Consider the following 25357-nt stretch of genomic DNA (forward strand, 5'->3'; position numbering starts at 1 on the left):
TAAGTTTTAAAGGGACCGCATTCTACCACCCTAGGTGTGGCCACTCTCGGTACATGTTGGGTATCGCTTTCTACCGCTCGTGGCTGGTCACTATCGAGTTCCCGTGCTGCACTCTACTTTCTGCAGAAAGCCACTATTAGTCTTAGAGGGTGCTGGTGTGGGTGAAAACCCAAGTGCCAAACTTACGCTGTTTTCCACGTCAGGAGAAACATGATATTAATAAGGTGCTCCCGGACTTTTGCACTTGCTAAGTGGCAATTATACCTCGTGTCCCCTGTATTAATTTAGCACGTAGCGTTTTAATACAGGTACCTTTCACTTTTTTGGTATTTTAGTTTGGGACCCCGATATGCCTGAGGCTATACAGGGGTTTTAGGTAGTATTGACGGCATACTCGGGCTTGCGCAGACCCATTCCTACCTTATGTCTCATACCCATTTTGTTTTTGTGTGGTCGTGCCACTTATCGTTGAGGGTTGGCCAGGATCGGAGGTCTCTTTGACATGATCCAGCTCGTTTGCCCCTTTAAGTATTATGGTATTTGTACTTTCTCTTATAGTCGGAACTATTTTATTATATAGGCTATGTCCGTAGACTTTCAGCGTACATATGAGTAGAAAAACATAATGCTTAAATAAAAGATATAATAATAATATAGAAATCATAGTCCGGAGACCGTACAAGATATCAGCTTGCGAGATACCTGTTGGGGTAAAAAATGGTTACGACAAATTTAACATTCAAAACGTCCGAGGAAGAAAATAAGAATTTCTCCGAAGAGTATTTTTCGGAATAGACTCTTTCTTACGAAAAAGCTTTACGGAAGAAAGAATCGAGATGTCCGACGAAAAGCTCAAAACAGGTCGCTACGTAGCGACCGAGCGATCGTCCCGCTCGGTCGCTACGTAGCGACCGAGCGATCGTCCCGCTCGGTCGCTATGTAGCGACCAAGCTCAGCCAAGCTCGGTCGCTACGTAGCGACCGAGCGATCATCCCGCTCGGTCGCTACGTAGCGACCGAGCTCAGCCAAGCTCGGTCGCTACATAGCGACCGAGCGATCGTCCCGCTCGGTCGCTACGTAGCGACCGAGCTCAAGCCAAAGCTCAGTCGCTACATAGCGACCGAGCACTCGTCTCGCTCGAACGCTACGTAGCGACCGGGCTCGAGCCAAAGTTCGGTCGCTGTGTAGCGATTGAACCTTTCCGAACATCGATACGACACCAGTCCTTGCATTCTCGTCAAACCTTCGAATGCTATCTCCCGAAGACCGTAGCAAGCTCAGTACATGTTTCCCGCTATTCTAATTCGTCGATCAAACTTCGCGGATTAGAAACCGCGGAAAACTCGTAGTAAACGTGTCGAGTCGGAAGACGGCCCAAAGGGACCTAAAACACGACTCGAGGCCCATCCTACGATTTTCCTAACCAAAAGCCTGTAAACCACAGCGTGGTTCACGCTTGGCCCACGAGAAAGGATAAATGTCAAGTTTTCGCGGATAAATACGGAAGTTTTGAAGATAATTGTGAAGATCGGGAAAAATGGAATATCTCCATTTTTATGCTATGACGGCTTAAGGGCAGAAGAGTAAAAGCGTAAACCGACCTTGGAGCTAGTATATAAGGAGTCCTAGGCGAGGAGCAAGAGGGAGGACTTTTTTCAGAGCAAACTTAGCACTTAGAGCAATTTAGGCAATTTTCCGTTTTTGTTATTTCGAGCTGCGACTCAATTAGGTTTAGCCGTCTTAGGGTTGCTAGAACTAGGAATCTCGCCGACAGCTCTCGAGCCCAGGCTTATACCTTGTTGTAACGCTCATACGCAGATTCGGAATAAGATCTACTTTGCTCTCCTTTCGATTTCTTATTTTTATCGTTGTTATTCTCGTGTTCTGATTGCTTGACGTGTGGTAATTAACAGATATCCGGGTCCTCTGGGAAATTAGGGTTTTCCTAGTTTCCTTATTTAAACGGAAATCGACAGTGTGAATTTCGGTTCCCACAGTTTGGCGCTAGAAGGAGGGGATACTTACGGATCAATCTAACCCGCAAAAGCCACTCAACAATCAGGAACGACATGCGAGATTCGACGTGCGCGAATGTCATCTCATTCAAGGGGGGAGAAACGATCGATCGAGCAAAACCTCGAAACGATCTCCTTGTTATCGAGTTGACGATTCGAAATATCGATGTCGCTAGAGTACTAATCGATACCGGAAGCTCAGCCGAGACCATCTTCAAAGACACTCTTGAAAAGATGGGGATCAGTCAATCCGAGATCGCGAAATACCCAAGCCCACTGCTAGGACTTTCGGGGGAAACGACCATGGCCTATGGATCGATTAGACTCGCTGTCAAAGCCGGAACCGTGACGAACATCACAGAGTTTCTAGTCGTTGACCGCCCCGCATCTTACAATGTTATCATGAGGACGCCATGGCTGAACACCATGCGCGCAATCCCATCAACCTACCATCTTTGTCTCAAGTTCCCGACCCCTAACGGAGTCGAGGTAATCTGGGGAAATCCAAGAGTTTCGCAGGTTTGTTTTGCCGCGGAACTAAAACGAAAGAGACCGATCCTCAAAGTTACTCCTAAGAAAGCGGAGAAAAAGACCTCCAGCAAAGATACGCAAAGTCAGGATTCAGCGGAATTCTTCTGGCAGTCTCGCAGCATCGCAGCTCTAGATGAAAAACGCGAGCCAACATGTGAACCCGTGGTAACGATCTGTCTCGACGAAGCCTTCCCTGAACGCTGCGTCGAGATTGGAGCCAATCTCAACGAGCCTTTAAGGACAGAACTCATAACCTGTCTTAAAAAGAACCTTAATACTTTCGCATGGGCTGCGGAAGATATGCCGGGAATCGACATTAACATAACATGTCACGAGCTGAACATCGACCCAACATTCAAACCCGTCAAACAGAAAAGACGGAAGCTAGGACCCGAACGTGCTGCCGCAGTAAACGATGAGGTCGAAAAATTGCTTAAAGTTGGGTCGATAACGGAAGTAAGATACCCGGACTGGCTCGCCAACCCCGTAGTAGTCAAAAAGAAAAACGGGAAGTGGCGAGTTTGCGTAGATTTTACCGACCTAAACAAGGCATGTCCAAAGGATAGCTTCCCTCTACCACATATCGATCGATTGGTAGAAGCAACAGCGGGCAACGAACTCTTATCCTTCATGGATGCTTTCTCAGGCTATAATCAAATTAGGATGAATCCCGACGATCGTGAGAAGACTGCGTTCATTACCGATCGCGGAACCTATTGCTATAAGGTAATGCCCTTCGGCCTCAAAAACGCTGGAGCAACTTACCAACGACTCGTGAACCGAATGTTCTCCAAACAACTCGGAAAAACGATGGAAGTTTATATCGACGACATGCTCGTCAAATCCCTCAAAGCAAGAGATCACGTGTCACATCTCGAAGAATGCTTTGCACAACTAAACTCCCATAACATGAAGCTCAACCCGACAAAATGTAGATTCGCCGTGGCATCAGGAGAATTCCTCGGCTACTTGGTTACCAACCGCGGCATCGAAGCAAATCCAAAACAGATCAACGCACTAATCGAGATGGCTTCACCAAAGAACAAGCGAAAGGTACAAAGACTGACCGGCAGAATCGCAGCACTTAACCGATTTATTTCACGATCAACAGATAAGTGCCTGCCCTTCTACGACGTCCTGCGAGGAAATAAAAAATTCGAATGGTCGGAAGAGTGCGAAAACGCCTTCCAACAGCTGAAGCGTTATTTAGCTACTCCTCCAGTCCTCGCAAAACCCGTGGAAGGGGAGCCTTTATTCTTATACATCGCGGTGTCGGCAACGGCCGTAAGCGGAGTCCTGATCAGGGAAGAACGCGGAGAGCAGAAACCTATTTTCTACATAAGCAAAACCTTGCTGGATGCCGAATCTAGGTATCCGTTGATGGAAAAATTGGCATGCGCGGTCGTAACATCGGCCCGAAAACTAAGACCATATTTCCAATCCCACACGATTGTCATCCTCACGACTTTTCCCTTACGGACAATTTTGCATAGCCCAAGTCAATCAGGTTGATTGGCTAAGTGGGCGGTCGAGTTGAGCGAGTATGACATCGAATACCGACCAAGGACGAGCGCAAAATCACAAGTGCTCGCAGACTTCTTGGTCGAACTTCCAACAGGGGCAATAACCAATGAGGAACCAAATTCCACCTGGCTCCTCCACGTCGATGGATCCTCATCCAAGCAAGGATCGGGTATCGGGATCCGTCTCACATCTCCAACGAGCGAGATCTTGGAACAATCGTTCAGTCTGGAATTCCATGCCTCAAACAACGAGGCCGAGTACGAAGCATTAATCGCAGGTCTACGTTTGGCTCACGGCTTAAAAATATGTAATCTCCACGCCTACTGCGACTCCCAGTTAGTGGCCAGTCAATTCAGCGGAGAGTATGAAGCCAGAGACGAACGGATGGACGCGTACCTCAAACTGGTCCAAGGTCTAGCTCAAGACTTTGACTGTTTCGCCCTTACCCGGATCCCCCGTTCCGAGAATGTCCAGGCGGACGCCCTCGCGGCCTTAGCATCAAGTTCCGATCCAGGACTCAAAAGGGTAATTCCGGTCGAATTCATCGAACATCCGAGTATCGGACCGCCAGTCGTTGTCAATCTCATAGAGGGTCAAGACGACGAGGAAGAAGAAATTACGATACCACCACCATCGGAGCAATCTGATTACGGCTGTGATACCCCGTGGCTTCAGACGATTCGAGACTACATTATCGACGGGCAACTACCCGCCGAAAAATGGGCAGCTCGCAAGATCCGAACACAGGCCGCACGCTACGTAACAGTGGACGGCGAAATCTACAAATGGAGATTCTCCGGACCACTCCTGACGTGCCTGGAAGGAGAAAAGGCGAGGAAAGTAATGGAGGAAATACATTCCGGCTCATGCGGCAACCATTCCGGCGGAAGATCACTAGCCGTGAAAATCAAACGCCACGGATACTATTGGCCAACAATGATCGGAGATTGCGAGAAATTCGCACGAAAATGCGAAAAATGCCAAAGGCATGCGCCAACTATCCGACAACCGGCCGAAGTTCTTTCCTCCATCACATCGCCTTATTCCTTTATGCGCTGGGCCATGGATATTGTCGGACCTCTGCATAATTCAAAGCAAAAGCGTTTCCTTCTAGTCCTTACCGATTTTTTCTCAAAATGGATAGAGGCGGACTCGTATGCAAGTATAAAAGACGTCCAAGTCGAGAATTTCGTATGGAGAAACATCATCTGTAGGCATGGAGTTCCTTACGAAATCGTAACCGATAACGGGTCTCAATTCATTTCCACCCGATTCGAGGCATTCTGCAAAAAGTGGAAGATACGACTCAACAAGTCAACTTCCAGATATCCGCAGTTCAACGGACAGGCTGAAACAATCAACAAGACCATTCTCGACGGTCTAAAGAAACGCTTGGAGGCCAAAAAAGGTAGATGGGCCGACGAACTCGAGGGAGTCCTCTGGTCTCACCGTACCACCCCAAGGCGAGCAACGGGAGAAACTCCCTTCGCCCTGGTATACGGCACGGAATGCATGATTCCCGCAGAAGTAGAATTTCCCGGTGTTCGAAGAAGGTTCTTACCCGAACGAGAGGAACTCAACAATGCTATGCTCTTGGACGATCTCGACCTCATTAACGAACGCCGGGATCGAGCGCTCATCCGAATTCAAAACTACCAGCACGCCGCTGCGAGATACTATAATTCCAACGTACGGAATCGTAGGTTCAATCAGGGAGATCTGGTCCTTCGCAAAGTCTTCCAAAACACCGCTGAACGAAACGCGGGAAAACTCGGAGCAAACTGGGAAGGTCCCTATAAAATCGAAAAAGTCATCCGACCAGGTTCTTACGAAATAGCCAACATGCAGGGCATAAAAATCCCTAGAACCCGGAATGCAATGCATCTCAAAAAATACTATCACTAAACCAACTCGCAATCACTGAACTACGAGACGGCTTGATCTCCGCAAGGAGTACGTAGGCAGTTTGTCGGAAGGCAAATTCAGCTGTCCCCCCTCATTAAAAAAGGGGGGGAGTGGGTACGTATACTCGTATACTCCCAAAAAATCGAAAAAACTTCTTACCACGCTCTAGGTGTTTTCGACTAATCAAAACATCCTCACCCGTAAAATCAGAACGAGGTCTTCAGAAATTAGTCGGCCGCTTGGGAAAAGCAATCTTTAGCATCGCGAGACGTCGCAATTGGTGCCTCAAAGTTTATTCCTTCCGAGCAAACAAAACCTCCGTCACAAAAAGACATATATATGCACACACTAATGCTTATTTTGCGCAAAATAATCAAAATAATGGCACGCACTACCAAGTTCGATGCTGATCACATCGAACTCACAAACGTCCTAAACAGACATAGCCATCTCACGGAGATGACTCTCTTACATCCGACACAAGGATAATAGCGCTATAAAAGAAATCCGAAATTTTGGTCTAGCACTTTCGGTCTCCGGAGAGATGCTCGATTCGTATCAAACAAGTCGTATAAGCCGAGAACTTTTTGCGGACTTAAAACATTTCACAATCGAAGAAGGATATGAGACGACAACTCATCACCTTCTTCCCCGCTATTCACAAATTCATAAAAAAAAACGTTATCCGATTATCGTACCATAAAAAGAAAGCCGCGGACCGGCAGGGATTCAAAGCCACACACGGCCAGTCCCGAAATACAAACAAGGCCATTCAAGGCCGAAACATAAAAACATAAAAAAAAATCTCTCGCAAGAGATCTAACCCAAGTCACCCTCAGAACTTACGCCCCCTCTTCACCCGCTGCCTCGTCCGAGCCTGGAGCCGCGTCGCTTCCGTTCTCTCCGACCATCGGGTCTTTCCCCTCTGGGTCTTCTGAACACGCCGGAAGGAAGCACGAGGATTTCAGGTCGGCCAGGATGAGACCGAAATCTCCATCCTCGGCCGCCATATCTCCCTTGCAGCCGGACAGCCGGGCCTCTTCGGCCTCCAAGGTCAAGGGAGTCTCACTTTGGAACAACCGAACTACGGCCATCCCGCCCTCAATCGTCGCCAAAGCGAAATCCCTGCTCCGGATACACTCAAGGGAACCCAGGGAAGCAGAAATCTTCGCCAAGCGAGCTTGAAACTCCGCACGAAGAGCATCCGTAGCCTCTTGGATCCCGCGGCGCGCTAGTCCCGCGTCACTCTCGATCTGACGCTGGAGTCGGTGCACCTCCGAGGATTTGGCCTTCCTGGCCTTCTTTTCCTTAAGCAAGGAACTCGCCGTCTTCCCAAGGTCCCTCTCAAGCTCTCCTATTGCAACCTCGAGCTTCGACACTTTCGCAGAGTGAGAGTCCTCGACAGCCGTCAACATAGCCTCGGTTTCGGACCATCTGCCCTGAAGCTCCACAAACTCCCCGGAAAGGCGACTGGTCTCAGAACCACATTCGCTGATCATCCCATCGATCAACGATATGAACTGCGAACGGTAAAAATTCTTAAGACTAAGTCCGTGAAAAGAATGCACGAAAGACGATCGAGAATTCAAACAAGAAACAAACCTTTCCGCGAAGTCCCGATGCTAGGCTCGACCCACCTCGCTGCGAAGTCTCCCCGTCACCACTCTTGGCAAGCTTCCTCTTCCGACTCTTAGGCTGAGTAGCCAGGACAGCGCTAGGAGCACGCAATGCCAGAACGATTTATTTTCTGGCTGGAGGCGGAGGCATAGAGTCATCGGCTTTCTCTTTGTCCTCAACGAGGATCGGAGTCGTGGAAGATCCCGCAGGTAGGGCTTGCGGGAGAAGAGCCGCAACGTCGGTCCCATGACACGGGGCAACGACCTGCGCGGAAGAAGACGGAAACTCGGAGCCAGTTTGAGCCAATCCTTTCTCGGCTTGGCGACGAACTAGTTTCTCTCGGAAAGAAAGATGACCGGCAACACAAGCCGGCACTTCCGCCGGAGAAGTTGGAACCGGAGCCGGAGAAGTGGCCTCACCCATCTCGACGTCGGAATCCTTCTTATCACCTTGGGAGGAAGACATGTTGAAAGGAAAATTATGAAACTAGAGAGGTTTTTGAAGGAATGAAGGAGGGAAGGTGTGAAGAAAATGAATGACAAGAGCTCACTACTTATAGAAGTATGGGTTCGGAATGTCGTCTCGACAACTTTTTTCCGCGGAATTTTAAATGTAAATTTCGTCCAATACACTTAACCTTGTCAAAGTCATCTATCCGCCCGCTAGAGTCACAACTCTAACGGGCTGGGGGGCTAACTGTTGGGGTCAAAAACGGTTACGACAAATTTAACATTCAAAACGTCTGAGGAAGAAAATAAGAATTTCTCCGAAGAGTATTTTTCGGAATAGACTCTTTCTTACGAAAACGTTTTACGGAAGAAAGAATCGAGATGTCCGACGAAAAGCTCGAAACAGATCGCTGCGTAGCGACCGAGCAATCGTCCCGCTCGGTCGCTATGTAGCGACCGAGCTCGAGCCAAAGCTCGGTCGCTACAAAGCGACCGAGCGATCGTCCCGCTCGGTCGCTACGTAGCGACCGAGCTCAGCCAAGCTTGGTCGCTACGTAGCGACCGAGTGATTGTCCCGCTCGGTCGCTACGTAGCGACTACGTAGCGACCGAGCTCAAGCCAAAGCTCGATCGCTACGTAGCGACCGAGCACTCGTCTCGCACGGTCGCTACGTAGCGACCGGGCTCGAGCCAAAGTTCGGTCGCTGTGTAGCGATTGAACCTTTCCGAACATCGATACGACACCAGTCCTTGCATTCTCGTCAAACCTTCGAATGCTATCTCCCGAAGACCGTAGCAAGCTCAGTCCATGTTTCCCGCTATTCTAATTCGTCGTTCAAACTTCGCGGATTAGAAACCGCGGAAAACTCGTAGTAAACGTGTCGAGTCGGAAGACGGCCCAAAGGGACCTAAAACACGACTCGAGGCCCATCCTACGATTTTTCTAACCAAAAGCCCGTAAACCACAGCGTGGTTCACGCTTGGCCCACGAGGAAGGATAAATGTCAAGTTTCCGCGGATAAATACGGAAGTTTTGAAGATAATTGTGAAGATCGGGAAAAATGGAATATCTCCATTTTTATGCTATGACGGCTTAAGGGCAGAAGAGTAAAAGCGTAAACCGACCTTGGAGCTAGTATATAAGGAGTCCTAGGCGAGGAGCAAGAGGGAGGAATTTTTTCAGAGCAAACTTAGCATTTAGAGCAATTTAGGCAATTTTCCGTTTTTGTTATTTCGAGCTGCGACTCAATTAGGTTTAGCCGTCTTAGGGTTGCTAGAACTAGGAATCTCGCCGACAGCTCTCGAGCCCAGGCTTATACCTTGTTGTAACGCTCATACGCAGATTCGGAATAAGATCTACTTTGCTCTCCTTTCGATTTCTTATTTTTATCGTTGTTATTCTCGTGTTCTGATTGCTTGACGTGTGGTAATTAACAGATATCCGGGTCCTCTGGGAAATTAGGGTTTTCCTAGTTTCCTTATTTAAACGGAAATCGACAGTGTGAATTTCGGTTCCCACAATACCCCGGTGGTTAGGCCATGTTTTACCTCTTATTGCTGCGTAACACGTGGGGTTTGACTTACTTTTGAGACGAATGTCTTCTCTGGAGGGTTCCTTCATCCTCTGCAGGGTTCTGCATTTTTTTGAATCTAGGGACCTCGTTTGGGAGCTGTTTCATGCCCCAGCCCTTGAAGATCTCTGTCTTGTTGACGTTCGGGGGCCACTATCTCCTATCGATGGAGGTTGTCAGCGCCTCCATGAAGCATGTGGTCGCCTTCATCCACTGGAGCAAATGGGTTTGGAGGTCCCATATCTCTGTCTGGTGCCTGCTGGGAGCTCTCTTCCGAGGGGGTTTCGTCGAGGTGTTCTTGCCCCACTCGTTTATCTGCGAGACCGCCGGTTGATAACTGTTGAAGTTTCTGGTTATCTTGTCTATGTGAGGCAGAGGACGAGGGTACTGCAGGGACCAGATTTTGCGAGGATGTGTAGCCTTGAAGGTTCTTAGGGGAGACCATGCGAAGCGGTCGACGTAAGCTCTCTGGGAGGTTTTTGGATATAGGGTCCGGACCTTGCGGAAGGTTCCTGGATTTCCCTTATTGTTGACCCCTGATTCCCGATTCCGCGGGATCTGAGGTCTACTCTGTAATTGCTATAAGACTTTGGTCTTCCCCTTTAAGGTGGTATGGTAGCAGGACCTAGAATTCTCCTGGTCTCCTCGGATTGCTCTGATGCCCCAGGGCGTAGGGAACTTCACTATTTGATTGAGGGTTGAGGGGACTGCTCCCATGTCGTGAATCCAGGATCGTCCTAAGATCATGTTGTTTGCCGATTGGCAGTCCACAACCAGGTATTTGGTAGATAGGTAGATCCCTTCAGCATATACTGGTAGAACAACCTCCCCAGCGGTTTGCTTGACCTCGTCGTTATGAGTGGAGTTACTTTGCGCGTCAGGGTATTCTTGTCTAACCCCAGGTCTTGGTACGCCGTCAGGAAGATGATATTGCTGGAGGACCCGTTGTCTACTAGTATTCTTTTCACCAAACAGTTCGCTATGGTGAGAGAGACAACTAGAGCGTCATGATGGAGAGCTAATATCTTCTCTTGCTCCTTGGCTGTGAAGCTTATCTCGTAGGTACCTAGACGTAGGCGTTTAGGTTGAGCAGTCTCCAGGCTGTGTTTAGCATTACGGGTGCTCTTCTTCGCAGCTGTATGGCTCACGCCACTTACTTCAGAGCCTCCTGAGATGACATGAATCACCCGATCCTGGCGAGGTGGTGAGCTTGGTGCGTCTCCTTTGGATTTCCATGATACTTCTTTGCTAAGATGAGCCTTGGCTTTCTTTGAAAGGAATTCTCGGAGATGCCCCTTTTGGAGCAGTTCGTTGATCTTCAGTGCGACACAGTCTTCAGTTTTGTGGCTGTGATCGCGATGGAAGTCGCACAAGAGTCACGGGTTCCAGAATGAGTCAGGTGCTTTCATCTTTGGGGGCCACTTGACCTGTTGACCGATCTGCCTCAGCGTGTTGACTAGCTCTGGAGTGGATATTGAGAGATGGGATATATCGGGCCAGGTAGACACAGTCATCCCTTCTTCTTTTTCTAGTGGCCGGTATTGGAACCTGCCCCGGTTCCTGCTTCTGGAGTCCTTGGATCCCTTTGGGAGGATCTTTCTTCTCGGTCTCCCCGGTCTGATCGGGTGGACCTCTGATCCTGTTTGGGTTGACCTTGGCGCGGCTAGCGACGTCCTCTTCCCACTTACCCTGTGCCCACGCTCGGGATAGCACATCCTCCATGGTTTTGTAACGGTACATAGTTAGCTCTTTGTAGAGCCTTCTGTCTGAAAGTAGGCCTCTCTTGAAGGCAGAGATTGCGGTAGGGATGCTGCATTCAGGGAACCTGGAATTAAGTTATAAAGGGAAACGATAGGTTCCTGACCCTGAGGTCTTGTTTTAGACTCATGGTCCTTGGACCCTAAAGTCCTTTTAACATGTAGGTTCTTGGCCCTAAAGCCTATCTGAGCCCGGAGTTCTTTCTCAGAACCCGGAATTAAGTTTTAAAGGGACCGCATTCTACCACCCTAGGTGTGGCCACTCTCGGTACATATTGGGTATCGCTTTCTACCGCTCGTGGCTGGTCACTATAAAGTTCCCGTGCTGCACTCTGCTTTCTGCAGAAAGCCACTATTAGTCTTAGAGGGTGCTGGTGTGGGTGAAAACCCAAGTGCCAAACTTACGCTGTTTTCCACGTCTGGAGAAACATGATATTATTAAGGTGCTCCCGGACTTTTGCACTTGTTTAGTGGCAATTATACCTTGTGTCCCCTGTGTTAATTTAGCACGTAGCGTTTTAATACAGGTTCCTTTCTCTTTTTTGGTATTTTAGTTTGGGACCCCGATATGCCTGAGGCTATACAGGGGTTTTTGGTAGTATTGACGGCATACTCGGGCTTGCGCAGACCCATTCCTACCTTATGTCTCATACCCATTTTGTTTCTGTGTGGTCGTGCCACTTATCGTTGAGGGTTGGCCAGGATAGGAGGTCTCTTTGACATGATCCAGCTCGTTTGCCCCTTTAATTATTATGGTATTCGTACTCTCTCTTATAGTCGGAGCTATTTTATTATATAGCCTATGTCCGTAGACTTTCAGCGTATATATGAGTAGAAAAACATAATGCTTAAATAAAAGATATAATAATTATATAGAAATCATGGTCCGGAGACCGTACAAGATATCAGCTTGCGAGATACCCCGGTGGTTAGGCCATGTTTTACCTCTTATTGCTGCGTGACCTGTGTGGTTTGACTTGCTTTTGAGACGAATGTCTTCGCTTGAGGGTTCCTTCATCCTCTGCAGGGTTCTGCATCTTTTTGAATCTACGGACCTCGTTTCGGAGCTGTTTCATGCCCCAGCCCTTGCAGATCTCTGTCTTGTTGACGTTCGGGGGCCACTATCTTCTATTGATGGAGGTTTTCAGCGCCTCCATGAAGCATGTGGTCGCCTTCATCCACTGGAGCAAATGGGTTTGGAGGTCCCCTATCTTCGTCTGGTGCCTGCTGGGAGCTCTCTTCCGAGGGGGGTTTGTCGAGGTGTTCGTGCCCCACTCGTTTATCTGCAAGACCGCCGTTTGATAACTGTTGAAGTTTCTGGTTATCTTGTCTATGTGAGGCAGAGGACGAGGGTCCTGCAGGGACCAGATTTTGCGAGGATGTGTAGCCTTGAAGGTTCTTAGCGGAGACCATACGAAGCGGTCGACGTAAGCTCTCGGGGAGGTTTTTGGATATAGGGTCCGGACCTTGCGGAAGGTTCCTGGATTTCCCTTATTGTTGACCCCTGATTTCCGATTCCGCGGGATCTGAGGTCTACTCTGTAATTGCTATAAGACCTTGGTTTTCCCCTTTAAGGTGGTCTGGTAGCAGGACCTAGAATTCTCTTGGTCTCCTCGGATTGCTCTGATGCCCCAAGGTGTAGGGAACTTCACTATTTGATAGAGGGTTGACGGGACTGCTCCCATGTCGTGAATCCATGATCGTCCTAAGATCATGTTGTATGCCGATTGACAGTCCACGACCAGGAATTTGGTAGATAGGTTGATCCCTTCAGCATATACTGGTTGAACAACCTCCCTAGCGGTTTGCTTGACCTCGCCGTTGAACCCGATGAGTGGAGTTACTTTGCGCGTCAGGGTATTCTCCTCTAACCCCAGGTCTTGGTACACCGTCAGGAAGATTATATTGCTGGAAGACCCGTTGTCTACTAGTATTCTTTTCACTAAACAGTTCGCTATGGTGAGAGAGACAACTAGAGCAACATGGTGGGGAGCTAATATCTTCTCTTGCCCCTTGGCTGTGAAGCTTATCTCGTTGGTACCTAGAAGTAGGCGTTTAGGTTGAGCAGTCTCCAGGCCGTGTTTAGCATTACGGGTGCTCTTCTTCGCAGCTGCATGGCTCACGCCACTTACTTCAGAGCCTCCTGAGATTACATGAATCACCCGATCCTGGCGAGGTGGTGAGCTTGGTGCGTCTCCTTTGGATTTCCATGATACTTCTTTGCTAAGATGAGCCTTGGCTTTCTTTGAAAGTAATTCTCGAAGATGCCCCTTTTGGAGCAGTTCGTCTTTGGGGGACACTTGACCTGTTGACCAATCTGCCCCAGCGTGTTGACCAGCTCTGGTGTGGATATTGATAGATGGGATATATCGGGCCAGGTAGACACAGACATCCCCTCTTCTTTTTTTAATGGCCGGTTTTGGAATCTGCCCCGGTTCCTGCTTCCGGAGTCCTTGGATCCCTTTGGGAGGATCTTTCTTCTCGGTCTCCCCGGTCTGAATCGGTGGACCTTTGATCCTGTTTGGGTTGAGCCTTGGCGCGGCTAGCGACGTCCTCTTCCCACTTCACCTGTGCCCACGCTCGGGATAGCACATCCTCCATGGTTTTGCAAGGGTACATGGTTAGCTCTTTGTAGAGCCCTCCGTCTAAAAGTAGGCCTCTCTTGAAGGCAGAGATTGCGGTAGGGATGCTGCATTCAGGGACTGCTACCTTCTCTTGATTAAAATGGGCTATGTAGTCCTGCAGGGGTTCTGCTCGATGCTGGAGGATCTCGTAGAGACTGTCTGAAGTCTTCTCCAGGCTCCTGCTACTCGCGAATTGTTCTACACACTTGTCGCTCAGTCCGGCAAAGGAAGAGATGGACCTGGTAGGGAGATTGATCTACCATTGCAAGGCAGGTCCAATCAGAGTGGAGCTGAACCGTTTACACACGGTAGCTTCTCGGGACTCCTTGGGGAGCGCAACCGCTAGCATCCTCTGCTTATATTGTGCGATATGATCGTCGGGGTCTCCGGTGCCCTCGTACATCATGATGCTGGGGAAGGAGAATTTCCAAGGCATCTCGACTGAGGCGATCTCCTCCGCGAAGGGAGTATCTGTGTACAAGTTAGGGTTTCTCCTCTGGATTTGGGGAGCTACTCCTGGTAGACGTTCCACCATGGATTGCATGGCGTCGAACCTCTTGGAAAACATCTGCTCCAGATAGGCGGTTATGGAAGACTGTGGGAACCGAAATTCGCACTGTCGATTTCTGTTTAAATAAGGAAACTAGGAAAACCCTATTTACCCATAGGTCCCGGATTTCTGCGAGAGCCAACGACAAGTGATCGAATATATGCGGAAATCATGAAAAGATAACAAACGAGTTTAGAGAAAACAGTAGATCTTATTTCGAGTCCGCGTAAGAGCGTTGCGATCATTACAAGGGATCATAAAATCTTTGGCCGCAAAGGCTGTCAGCGAGTTACTTAGTTCTAGCAGCCTAAAAGCTCAAACCTAGTTGAGTCGCAGCTCGATAACAAAAGATGAAATAGATACAAAAAAGGTTTTTTGATTGATTTCGGACTGAACCTTGTTAAAGGCTGCCTACGTACCCCTTTCGAGGATCAAGCCGAACGTAGTTCAATTGATAGAGATGGACAAGAGATCGAACTGTCGGGCGTGTTCGTCTAGTAATTGAGTGCATGTCATAGAAACCGAACTTGTCGAGAATAAAGCCTAAAGTTTCTAAGTGCAGAGAATTTCGAGTCTAAAAAGTTCTCCTTATGCCTCTCGCCTAAGACTCCTTATATACTAGCTCCAAGGTCGGTTTACGCTTTTACTCTTCTGCCCTTAACCCGTCATAGCATAAAATGGAGATATTCCATTTTTTCCGATCTTCGTATTTATCCTCAAAATTTCGTATTTATCCGCGGAAACTTGACATTTATCCTTCCTTGCACGCCAAGCGTAAACTGTCATACGGTATATGGGCTTTTAGTTAATAAATCGTAAGTTGGGTCTCGAGTCGTGTCTTAGGTCCCTTTGGGCCGTCTTCTGACTCAAAACGTTTATTACGACTTCTTTCGATAAAGAACGAACTTTCAGTGGTTTTTACCACAAAGTTAGATTGATGTCTTAGAATGGTCGGAAGACATGAACTGAGTTCGCTACGGTCTTTGGGAGATAGCATCGTAGGATAGACGAAAATACATGAATTGGTGTCGTATCGACGTTTCGGAAGAGTTCGGTCACTACGTAACAACCGAACAGAACGCACGCTCGATCGCTACGTAACGACCGAGCGTCCGTCCCGCTTGGTTGCTACGTAGCGACCGAGTGGGATGGACGCTCGGTCGCTACGTAGCGACCGAGCTTGGCTACGTAGCGACCGAGCGGGACGGACGCTCGGTCGCTATGTAGGGATCGAGCGGGACGGATGCTCGGTCGCTACGTAGCGACCGAGCTGTGTGCATGCTTGGTCGCCGCGTATCGGTCGAGCTTGGCTTGTCTGTGGTCCGATTGCCGTACTCGAGCTTGTCCGCGGCCGAATTGGATACATGTCTGTTCCTTCGGACAATCGGTATTTAGTGGTTCGATTGAGATTTGAACAAGATTTTACTGCAAGACTCTTTGTAAAGATATCTTTACGAAGATTACTTTTTCGTAAAAACGTTCATGCTGATTTTTTCGGACTTTCAGGCATTGATTCCGTCGTGACCGATTTTGACCCCAACAGTTCGCCCCCCAGCTCGTTAGAACCATGAGCTTCTAGCGTGAGGTTCTAGCGAGTGGCTTGGCAAGTTAGGCAAGTTAGGTGAGTTATGCGAAATTAATGGTTGAAAAGGTCTGTGGTAAGTGATCTTCTCGCTCTACTAAAAGTAGAAAACGCGATAAGATTGGGGCTGCGCCTTATGACGGCTGCCTACGTACCCTTGTTGAAGGGATCAAGCCTTTCGTAGTTCGTCTCGGAGTTAAGGTTCTTATGACTAGTTTTCCAGTGGGACCTTTATGGTCTATTTTTTATGTAGCGATTATAAGGCGTATTACTGCCGATGGCATTTTGTATGGGTATAGAGGGAAGACTACGAGTTGTCATCTCGTAATCTAACTCTATGTGAACTGCTATATCCGTAATCTGTTTCGAGAGTTTTGCGCAGTGTGTAAACTTGCGGGATTTCTGAAGATTCTCGAATATTGGCAAAGAGACAAATTTTGGGATCTCGTATCATGGTGTTTGATACTATGCCTAGAGATGTTAGAGACCAGTGCGCTGGGTTTAGGGCAAGACCTAGGTTTACTCCTGGTTTTAGAGGGTGCGATGACTAATTCGACTTACGTATCCCGTTTCAGTTTCATCCTGATTCCATACCGATTTAAAGTCCGCGATAGGTTCTCGGCTTATACGACTTGTATGGTTGGAATCGAGCATCTCTCCGGAGATCGGAAGTGCTGGACCAAAATTTTGGATTTCTTTTATAGCGCTATTATCCTTGTGTCGGATGTACGAGAGTCATCTCTACGAGATGGCTAAGTCTGTTTAGGACGTTGAGAGTTTGTTGTGATCAGCAACAAAATGGTAAAAAATACCGTTTCAAGTCTTCGCGAAGGATATGTTTTGAGAAGATGTTAGTGCGTATGACTGTCTGGTCTTCCAAGAAAATGTTTTTATTGAGGAAGGAAATTTCGTCGAAGAACGAATCTTCAGGCGTCTGCGACATCTCGCGATGCTGAAGATTTGTTATTCTTTCGTATGCCGCGTTTCGGGCTTGAAATGTTCGCGGGCTTGAAGATGTTTCGCGATGTTGCAAGGGTTTAGTCTTAGCCCTGCGTTTGAGAAACGTTCTTGTTTGACTACGGATGTTCGTAGCAAAATTGTTATTCCTGTTTGGATGCTAATAATTTGAACTAGGATTGAGGTGTAGCGTAAATTTATCCATGGGAAGAAGCGTTTTCCTTCATAATGTTTTTTGAAGTGTTGGCCTTCCGAGATCTATTTCGTGCATTTTTTAGGATGTTTTGTATAGCTCTAGAAGCTTTCTTACGAATTTTTCCTTAGATGTCGCGTATTATGGGTAAAACATAGCGGGCTTAAAGTGAATTGTAGAATGTTTCAAACTTGGTCGATTGTCGAAAAGTTTAGATTTTTCGTTAACCGTTTGATTGTTAGGACTGTGGGCTATACGATAATTTATCATATCATATAACTGGTTTTACGAAGGTTGTAAATCAGTGATATGTATACATATGTCAAAGTAGCGTTGTTTCTGCGGGTTTTACGAGAAACATTCCTGCTGTAATTTTGATATTAGGTGAAAGTTGCTTGGAGTTACTCATGGAGTGTTACCGAAGTATATTTCAATACGATCTAGTCGCAGAACGTTTTTCATAGGTTTTTTGAGAGGATTCTCATGACACATTCGTTTCTTGAACGAATTGGTCAACCAGAGGTGGATCTACCTAACCATCGGGAGGAAAGTGCTCCTTTTAACGTGCACGATGCTACATCTATTCTCGAGTTTTATTCGTCGCAAATGTTTTCGATGCTTTTCCGTGACTTACTTGGTACAACGGAAACTGAAAGAAATGCTTTCGTGATTGAAGATTTCTCGTAAAATTTTTTTAAAACGAAACTAGCTTTCCGAAGCCGGAAAAGGCTTCAATACTTTGGCTAATCGTCGAGTTTCAGTTTGATATTGGTACAAGTTTTCTGTACGCATGATTGCGACAAGAAATGATGTATAGTTTTTGAGATTATGTTCATGATCGTCTGGATATGTTGCTAGCGTTTAGACGAATATTAAGATTGTCGTTTGCCTATTCTTGACGATTTGCAGAAGTTTTTGAAGTTTGGGAGTATACGAGTATAATATACGTACCTACTCCCCCTTTTTTTTTACGAAAGAAAACGGTTGAAATAAGGAAACTAGGAAAACCCTAATTTCCCAAAGGTCCCGGATCTCTGCGAGAGCCAATGACAAGTGATCGAATATATGCGGAAATCATGAAAAGATAACAAACAATTTTAGAGAAAACAGTAGATCTTATTTCGAGTCCACGTAAGAGCGTTGCGATCATTACAAGGGATCATAAAAGCTTTGGCCGCAAAGGCTGTCAGCGAGTTACTTAGTTCTAGCAACCTAAAAGCTCAAACCTAGTTGAGTCGCAGCTCGATAACAAAAGACGAAATAGATACAGAAAAGGTTTTTTGATTGATTTCGGACTGAACCTTGTTAAAGGCTGCCTACGTACCCCTTTCGAGGATCAAGCCGAACGTAGTTCAATTGATAGAGATGGACAAGAGATCGAACTGCCGGGCGTGTTCGTCTAGTAATTGAGTGCCTGTCATAGAAACCGAACTTGTCGAGAATAAAGCCTAAAGTTTCTAAGTGCAGAGAATTCCGACTCTAAAAAGTTCTCATCATGCCTCTCGCCTAGGACTCCTTATATACTAGCTCCAAGGTCGGTTTACGCTTTTACTCTTCTGCCCTTAAGCCGTCATAGCATATAATGGAGATATTCCATTTTTTCCGATCTTCGTATTTATCCTCAAAATTTCGTATTTATCCGCGGAAACTTGACATTTATCCTTCCTTGCGCGCCAAGCGTAAACCGTCATACGTTTTATGGGCTTTTAGTTAAGAAATCGTAAGTTGGGCCTCGAGTCGTGTCTTAGGTCCCTTTGGGCCGTCTTCCGACTCGAAACGTTTATTACGACTTCTTTCGATAAAGAACGAACTTTCCGCGGTTTTTACCGCAATGTTTGATTGATGTCTTAGAATGGTCGGAAGACATGAACTGAGTTCGCTACGGTCTTCGGGAGATAGCATCGTAGGATAGACGAGAATGCATGAATTGGTGTCGTATCGACGTTTCGGAAGAGTTCGGTCGCTACGTAACGACCGAACAGAACGCACGCTCGGTCGCTACGTAGCGACCGAGCGGGACGGATGCTCGGTCACTACGTAGCGACCGAGCAGGACGGACGCTCGGTCGCTACGTAGCGACCGAGCTTAGCTCGAGCTCGGTCGCTACGTAGCGACCGAGCTGTGTGCATGCTTGGTCACCGCGTACCGATTGAGCTTGGCTTGTCCGTGGTCCGATTGCCGTACTCGAGCTTGTCCGCGGCCGAATTGGATACATGTCTGTTTCCTTCGGACAATCGGTATTTTGTGGTTCGATTGAGATTTGAACAAGATTTTACCGCAAGGCTCTTTGTAAAGATATCTTTACGAAGATTACTTTTTCGTAAAAACGTTCATGCTGATTTTTTCGGACTTTCAGGCATTGATTCTGTCGTGACCGATTTTGACCCCAACAAAGACTCGACTGCCGTCTTCTCAGGCTCTTCTTTCTCGGGTTCAGGTTCGGAATCACTTTCCTCTAGGTCGTGGATCTGGTGATCCTCGATCCCTTCCCGTGTTGCCCCCCGGCCACTGCGGATGCAGGAGTCGCGTTAGTGGTGCCTTCTCCGGTGTTGGGAGTGTTCAGGCTTCCCATAGGTCGAACCCGAGTGTTGAAGCGATGCTTCTTGTTGCTCGCCGTGTTGGGAGCTTTGTTCTGTTCTCAGAGTGCAGCGTTCTCCGTCTGTAGCTGGTTGAGTTTCTCGGCGCTTAACTCCAGCAGTTTGGAGTGTTCACCATGTTTTTCCCTCAGGCTCTGAACCTCGGAGGAAAGCTCTGGATTTTCGGTTGTTTCCCGAGCCTTGTGCAAGTCGGTTACTTGGCTCTGCAGTCCGTCGATCTGTCGTTGAAGCTCAGATTCTCTTGGGATAAATTCTGACGGATCGTCTTGCTCCTCCACCGCCATCGTCAGGTAGCTTAGATTACTCCCCTCCTTCTAGCGCCAAACTGTTAGGGGATTTTTGTGTAGGATCTTTATGAGTACTACGGAACGATGGATAAGCTAGTAAACCGGGGGTGTTTGTATGTATTTCATGAGGATTTAGAGATGCTAATGAAGAAATAGGCTTGAAGAGACTTTTATCAGATAGAACGAACAAGATTACAAGGTATTGAGTAAGAACCCTAATTATAGCCGTCTAGTTCTAGTCTCTAAGCCTTGGAGAAGTCGATCCCTTGCTTGAGGGCTGTTGTTGCTCTTATATAGTCGTCTAGAAGTCGGTTTCATTTAGGTTAAACTCTTCCATATTCAGAAATATGGAAGGTTCTCCTTGTCGTAAGTTTTCCATTTCTTGGAAGGGAGCAGGGTCCCGGGACCGAGCCCAGGTTCCCTCTGGTGGGAACCCGGGGTACCCATTTATCAGGGATCCGGGGATCTGAGTCCTGCTTGGAGGCTGGGGGAAATAATACCGGGATATTTTTCCCCAAAAGGGGGCACATAGCCCGAACCTGTCGATATGCTGCAGTGAGAATGGAGCGTCGATGTGCTTCAGTGAGCATGGATGGACCTTGCTGATAAGCTGGAGATCGTGGCCTCAGCCAGTCAGTAGAGTTGCAGACATGCTGCAGGCAGCATATATCTTCCCCTGGTCGATCGTAACCGCCGGGATCAGCCTCTCCAGGCTTGTCCGAGAAGAAGGTGTTCTATGTGTAGAATCTTGCCTTGGCGGTTGTAGAATTGGTGAGCTCTGGTTATGGACGTCTCTCCCCGTGTCCCGTTCTTTAGGTTTAGAAATCTATATTCATAGAAGAGGTCGTGCCTCCCTTCTTAGGATTTGGAAATATTCATTATATCCTTAGATAATAGGATATTTCCATTTTCTTAAGGGAGGTGTTATGTATTGGAATACTTCCTCTTTCTCTTAGATTTAAAGAGAACCCTTCTTTTCCAAGCTGGTTACCTGATAAATGGAAGATTTCCATTTATCTTAAAGCAGGAGAAATTACTTGGCCTGGAAGACAGAGGAAGGTCCCAGACTTGGGGATAGGGACCCGGGACCCAGAGGCAGGGACCCGGACCTGAGGGCAGGGACCTGGAAGACGGAACATGGAGTAATCTCTTCATGGAATATTTTTCCCCAACAACCGGGGTAACCGATACAAGGGATCCTGAGGGTTCCTAAAACTGGGACCCGGAGGTCTGGGTCCTGCCTGGGGTCTGGAGGAAAGTAGTACCTGAGTATTTTTCCCCAACAGTTTGCCCCTTATTTCTCGATTTTGTCATCGATTTCGAGGAATAACTTGTGCACTCAAGTCAACCGGGATTGCTCATTCTCAGCAAATATCCCTCGGGCAGGACAGCGTTTCAGGAGCTCATCTTTTGGGTTCTTTATAGGCTGAAATTCTTCTTCGGATCCAAGTAGGAGGTGGCTTTTCTGTCGAGGACCCAGTCCTGGTAGTGCTTTCTTGGGATTCTTGAATCAGTCATAAAGGACGGAGAGGCTCTGAGTCTTAGCTGATCTGGAGGCTGAGAGACATACGCGTTACTAGGGTTCATGGTTTTGATATGGGACCCCAAAGAAATGAGTTGATCCACGGGATCTCGTGGTTAATGAGAGACACCTTTGAGAGACCTCGAGATTAAATCCGTCGCGTGATATCCTTTCTGCGGTGCATGGGATTCCACTTAGGGCTTCAAAACCTTTTTCTTCATTCTCATTGTTTTACGATCGCTTTCCATTTCTCTCTCAAAGATTGGCGACGATATCTTCGGTTCTGCTCCTCATTCTCCAGGTAGTTATACCTTGTGTCCCCTGTATTATTTTAGCCTGTAGCGTTTTAATACATGTACCTTTCACGTTTGCGTATTTATTTAGTTTGGGACCCCGATATGCCTGAAGCTATACATGGGTTTTAGGTAGTATTGACGGCATACTCGGGCTTGCGCAGACCCATTCCTACCTTATGTCTCATACCCGTTTTGTTTTTCTGTGGTCGTACCACTTTTCATTGGGGGTTGGCCAGGATCGAAGGTCGCTTGGACCTGATCCAGCTCGTTTTCCCCTTTAAGTATTAAGGTATTCCTACCACCCTTTTATAGTCGGAACTATTTTATTTTTTTGAGCTTTGTCCGGAGACGTATCAGCGTACATAGGAGTAGGAATCCGTAATTCTTAAATGATAGATATAGAAAATATGATCCGGAGATCGATGTTAAAAATGATAGGCTTTGAGGTGCAAGGCATTCCAGTAATTGAGTAGTATTTTACCTTTAGCATCTTGCAGCCTGTATGCTCCTGCTCCCCGCACCTCGATTACTTTGTAGGGTCCCTCCCATCCTGGGGTGAGTTTTCCAGTTGTTTTCTCTGCTCGTCGTAGTACCCAATCGCCTTGCTAAAAGGTTCTGGTTATGACTTTCCTGTTGTAGGTCTTGGCTACTTCTTGCTTGTAGGACCAGTTTCTTTCTCGAGCAGCTTCTCTATTTTCGTCGAGTAAGTCAAGATTCAGCGACATTAGCTCATTATTTTCTTCCTGAGAAGTTGTCCCCGAGACCGTGGTCTTCACATGCATCTCGGTTGGGATTATAGTCTCCTGCGTTGCTGTCTTGGGGGGTAGTCCGATAGGCCCAAAGGACTCCATGTAGCTCTTCCGCCCAGTTTCCTTGAGAACCCTCCAAGCGTTTTTTCAGCATATTTACCACAGTCTTGTTTGTGGATTCCGCTTGCCCATTATGTTAGGGGATTTTTGTACAGGATCGTTTTTTAGAGTACTACAGAACGATGGATAAGCTGGGTTTCATATAGATTTATAGGTATTTCGTAAGGGTTTATGAGAGATTAGAGAAAAAAGACTTGAAGAGATCTTTATTGAGTAAACAAGCAAGGATTCCTAGTATTTTTAGTATGAACCCTAACCCTAGCTGTTTAAGTATAATCTCTAAGCCTAAAAGTGTCAATCACTTGTTCTTGGGTTTTGGTTCCCCTTATATAGTCGTCTATAGGTCGGTTGGACTAGATGGAAGTCTTCCATATTCGGAAATATGGAAGGTTCTCTTTATCGGCAATTTGCCTTTCCTTGGAGGCGGTTCCTGGAACCGAAACCGGGGTAACCGATAATGGGGATCCTGAGCGTTCCTAAAACGGGGACACGGAGGTCTGGGTCCTGCCTGGGGTCTGGAGGAAAGTAGTACCTGAGTATTTTTCCCCAACAGTTTACCCCTTATTTCTCGATTTCGTCATCTATTTCAAGGAATAACTTGTGCACTCAAGTCAACTGGGTAGCTCATTCTCAGCAATTATCCCTCGGACAGGAAAGCGTTCCAGGAGCTCATCTTTTGGGTTCTTTATAGGCTGAAATTCTTCTTCGGACCCAAGTAGGAGGTGGCTTTTCTGTCGACGACCCAGTCCTGGTAGTGCTTTCTTGGGATTCTTGAATCTGTTATAAAGGACGGAGAAGCTCTAAGTCTTAGCTGATCTGGAGGCTGAGAGACATACACGTTCCTAGGGTTCATGGGTTTGATATGGGACCCCAAAGAAATGAGTTGATCCACGGGATCTCGTGGTTAATGAGAGACACCTTTGAGAGACTTTGAGATTCGCTCCGTCGCGTGATATCCTTTCTGCAACGCGTGGGATCCCACTTAGGGCTTTAAAACCTTTTATCTTCATTCTCATTGTTTTACGGTCGCTTTCCATTTCTCTCTCAAAGATTGGCGACGATATCTTCGGTTCCGCTGCTCATTCTCCAGGTAGTTATTTTCTCTTGCCTTTCTCTCTCTTATTTCCTTTTCTAGCTCTTCTTCCGAGTCTCTCCTACTCATAGAATGAACCCTAAGCCGTGCCTCGCTCCGGACTTGTCCTCCATAGGTGTTAGGGAAAAATATCCCGGTGTTATTTCTCCCAGCCTCCAGGCAGGACTCAGATCCCCGGATCCCTAGTAAACGAGTTCCCCGGGTCCCTCCCCCCCCCCCCCCCCCCCTAGAGGGAACCCAGGGCTCCGTCCCTGGACCCTGCTCACTTCCAAGAAATGGAAAACTTCCGACAAGGAGAACCTTCCATATTTCAGAATATGGAAGAGTTTAACCTAATGAAACCGACTCTAGATGACTATATAAGAGCGACAACAGCCCTCAAGCAGAGGATCGAGGCCGTTTGACTTGGAGATTGTACTTAGGCAGCTAGGGTTAGGGTTCATACTAATATACTTGTAATCCTTGTTTGTTCTATGTAATAAAGATCTCTTCGAGTCTATATTCTCTTCAATCTCTCTAAATCCTGAGGAAATACTCTTAAACCTACCCAACAATTCAACTTGTCCATCGTTCTGTGGTACTCTAAAAGAGCCTACACAAAAATTCTCTAACAGTTTGACGCTAGAAAGGAGGGGAGTAATCTAAGCTATGTGATGATGGCGATGGATGGGTGCTCCAAACCACCTGAAGCTGTTCAAGAAGGTGCCAAGCCCCTTGGATTATCTACTAACCATCGGAGTCGAGTAGATAATCCGATCGAAGCTGAGTCCTCCCTACCACACTCGCAAGAGGAAACGACTTACGTCATATCCGGAGGATTAGAGACGTGCAGTGCAAGTCACTCAACCACCCCGGAAAATAACAGGAATACTGGGAGCAGTTCGACGAAAATCAAGCAGGAATCCTCCCTGACCAACGACATAAGCTTCACAGCTGAAGAACGAGAGAGAGTCATGTTACCTCATCAAGATGCCCTCGTCGTCACACTTCCGGTAGCAAATTGCCTGGTCAAAAGAATACTGGTGGATAGCGGTAGCTCCAGTAACATCATCTTCCAAGGGGCATACCAAAGTCTGGGTTAGAAGAAGGAATCCTATTACGCAAAGCGACCCCCCTTGTAGGATTCAGCGGGGAAGTCAAACAAGCAACCGGAGAAATCTACCTCCCCATTTATGCTGAAGGAGTCAGCCTCCTTACTAGGCTCCTCGTCGTCGACTTACACTCCTCTTATAATATGATCTTAGGCCGAGCATGGATTCATGGAATGAGAGCGGTTCCCTCGACTCTCCATCAGATAATAAAGTTCCCCACCTCTCAAGGCATTAGAATAATCAGAGGAGACCAGGAAACCGCCCGCCATTGCTATCATATCGCTCTAAAAGAGCGAACCGAAACAACCTTGTCTCCGCATACAGAAGA

The 25357-nt window shown here is 47.3% G+C and overlaps 2 protein-coding genes across 2 annotated transcripts; both read right to left on the reverse strand.

Moving 5' to 3' along the window:
• Nucleotides 1-10354: 10354 nt before the first annotated feature.
• On the reverse strand, nt 10355-12405 carry LOC117127764. Its single transcript, XM_033278416.1, has 3 exons — nt 12314-12405; nt 11047-11436; nt 10355-10958 (listed from the first exon to the last, which is right to left on the reverse strand). The coding sequence occupies exons 1-3, from the start codon at nt 12403-12405 to the stop codon at nt 10355-10357; spliced, it is 1086 nt and encodes a 361-aa protein (XP_033134307.1).
• Nucleotides 12406-12915: 510 nt separating this feature from the next.
• On the reverse strand, nt 12916-14527 carry LOC103849872. Its single transcript, XM_033278417.1, has 3 exons — nt 14300-14527; nt 13878-14248; nt 12916-13708 (listed from the first exon to the last, which is right to left on the reverse strand). Exons 1-3 carry the CDS (start codon nt 14525-14527, stop codon nt 12916-12918), a joined length of 1392 nt encoding a protein of 463 aa, XP_033134308.1.
• Between the last annotated feature and the right edge of the window lie 10830 nt (nt 14528-25357).

Source organism: Brassica rapa, chromosome A09, assembly GCF_000309985.2.
Source record: "Brassica rapa cultivar Chiifu-401-42 chromosome A09, CAAS_Brap_v3.01, whole genome shotgun sequence".
Lineage (NCBI taxonomy): Eukaryota > Viridiplantae > Streptophyta > Magnoliopsida > Brassicales > Brassicaceae > Brassica > Brassica rapa.

What these genes read in the sequence shown, in the direction of transcription:
- LOC117127764 (XM_033278416.1), bottom strand. Translation starts at nt 12,405, where the DNA reads ATGCAGAACCCTGCAGAGGATGAAGGAACCCTCAAGCGAAGACATTCG. An exon ending in AGGTCACGCAGCAATAAGAG is followed by an intron (nt 11,437 to 12,313) that starts GTAAAACATGGC and finishes ACTTAATTCCAG; the next exon opens with GTTCCCTGAATGCAGCATCC. An exon ending in CAACACGCTGAGGCAGATCG is followed by an intron (nt 10,959 to 11,046) that starts GTCAACAGGTCA and finishes TCGCGATCACAG; the next exon opens with CCACAAAACTGAAGACTGTG.
- LOC103849872 (XM_033278417.1), bottom strand. Translation starts at nt 14,527, where the DNA reads ATGGTGGAACGTCTACCAGGAGTAGCTCCCCAAATCCAGAGGAGAAAC. An exon ending in AGGAGTCCCGAGAAGCTACC is followed by an intron (nt 14,249 to 14,299) that starts GTGTGTAAACGG and finishes TTGCAATGGTAG; the next exon opens with ATCAATCTCCCTACCAGGTC. An exon ending in CAACCCAAACAGGATCAAAG is followed by an intron (nt 13,709 to 13,877) that starts GTCCACCGATTC and finishes TATCCACACCAG; the next exon opens with AGCTGGTCAACACGCTGGGG.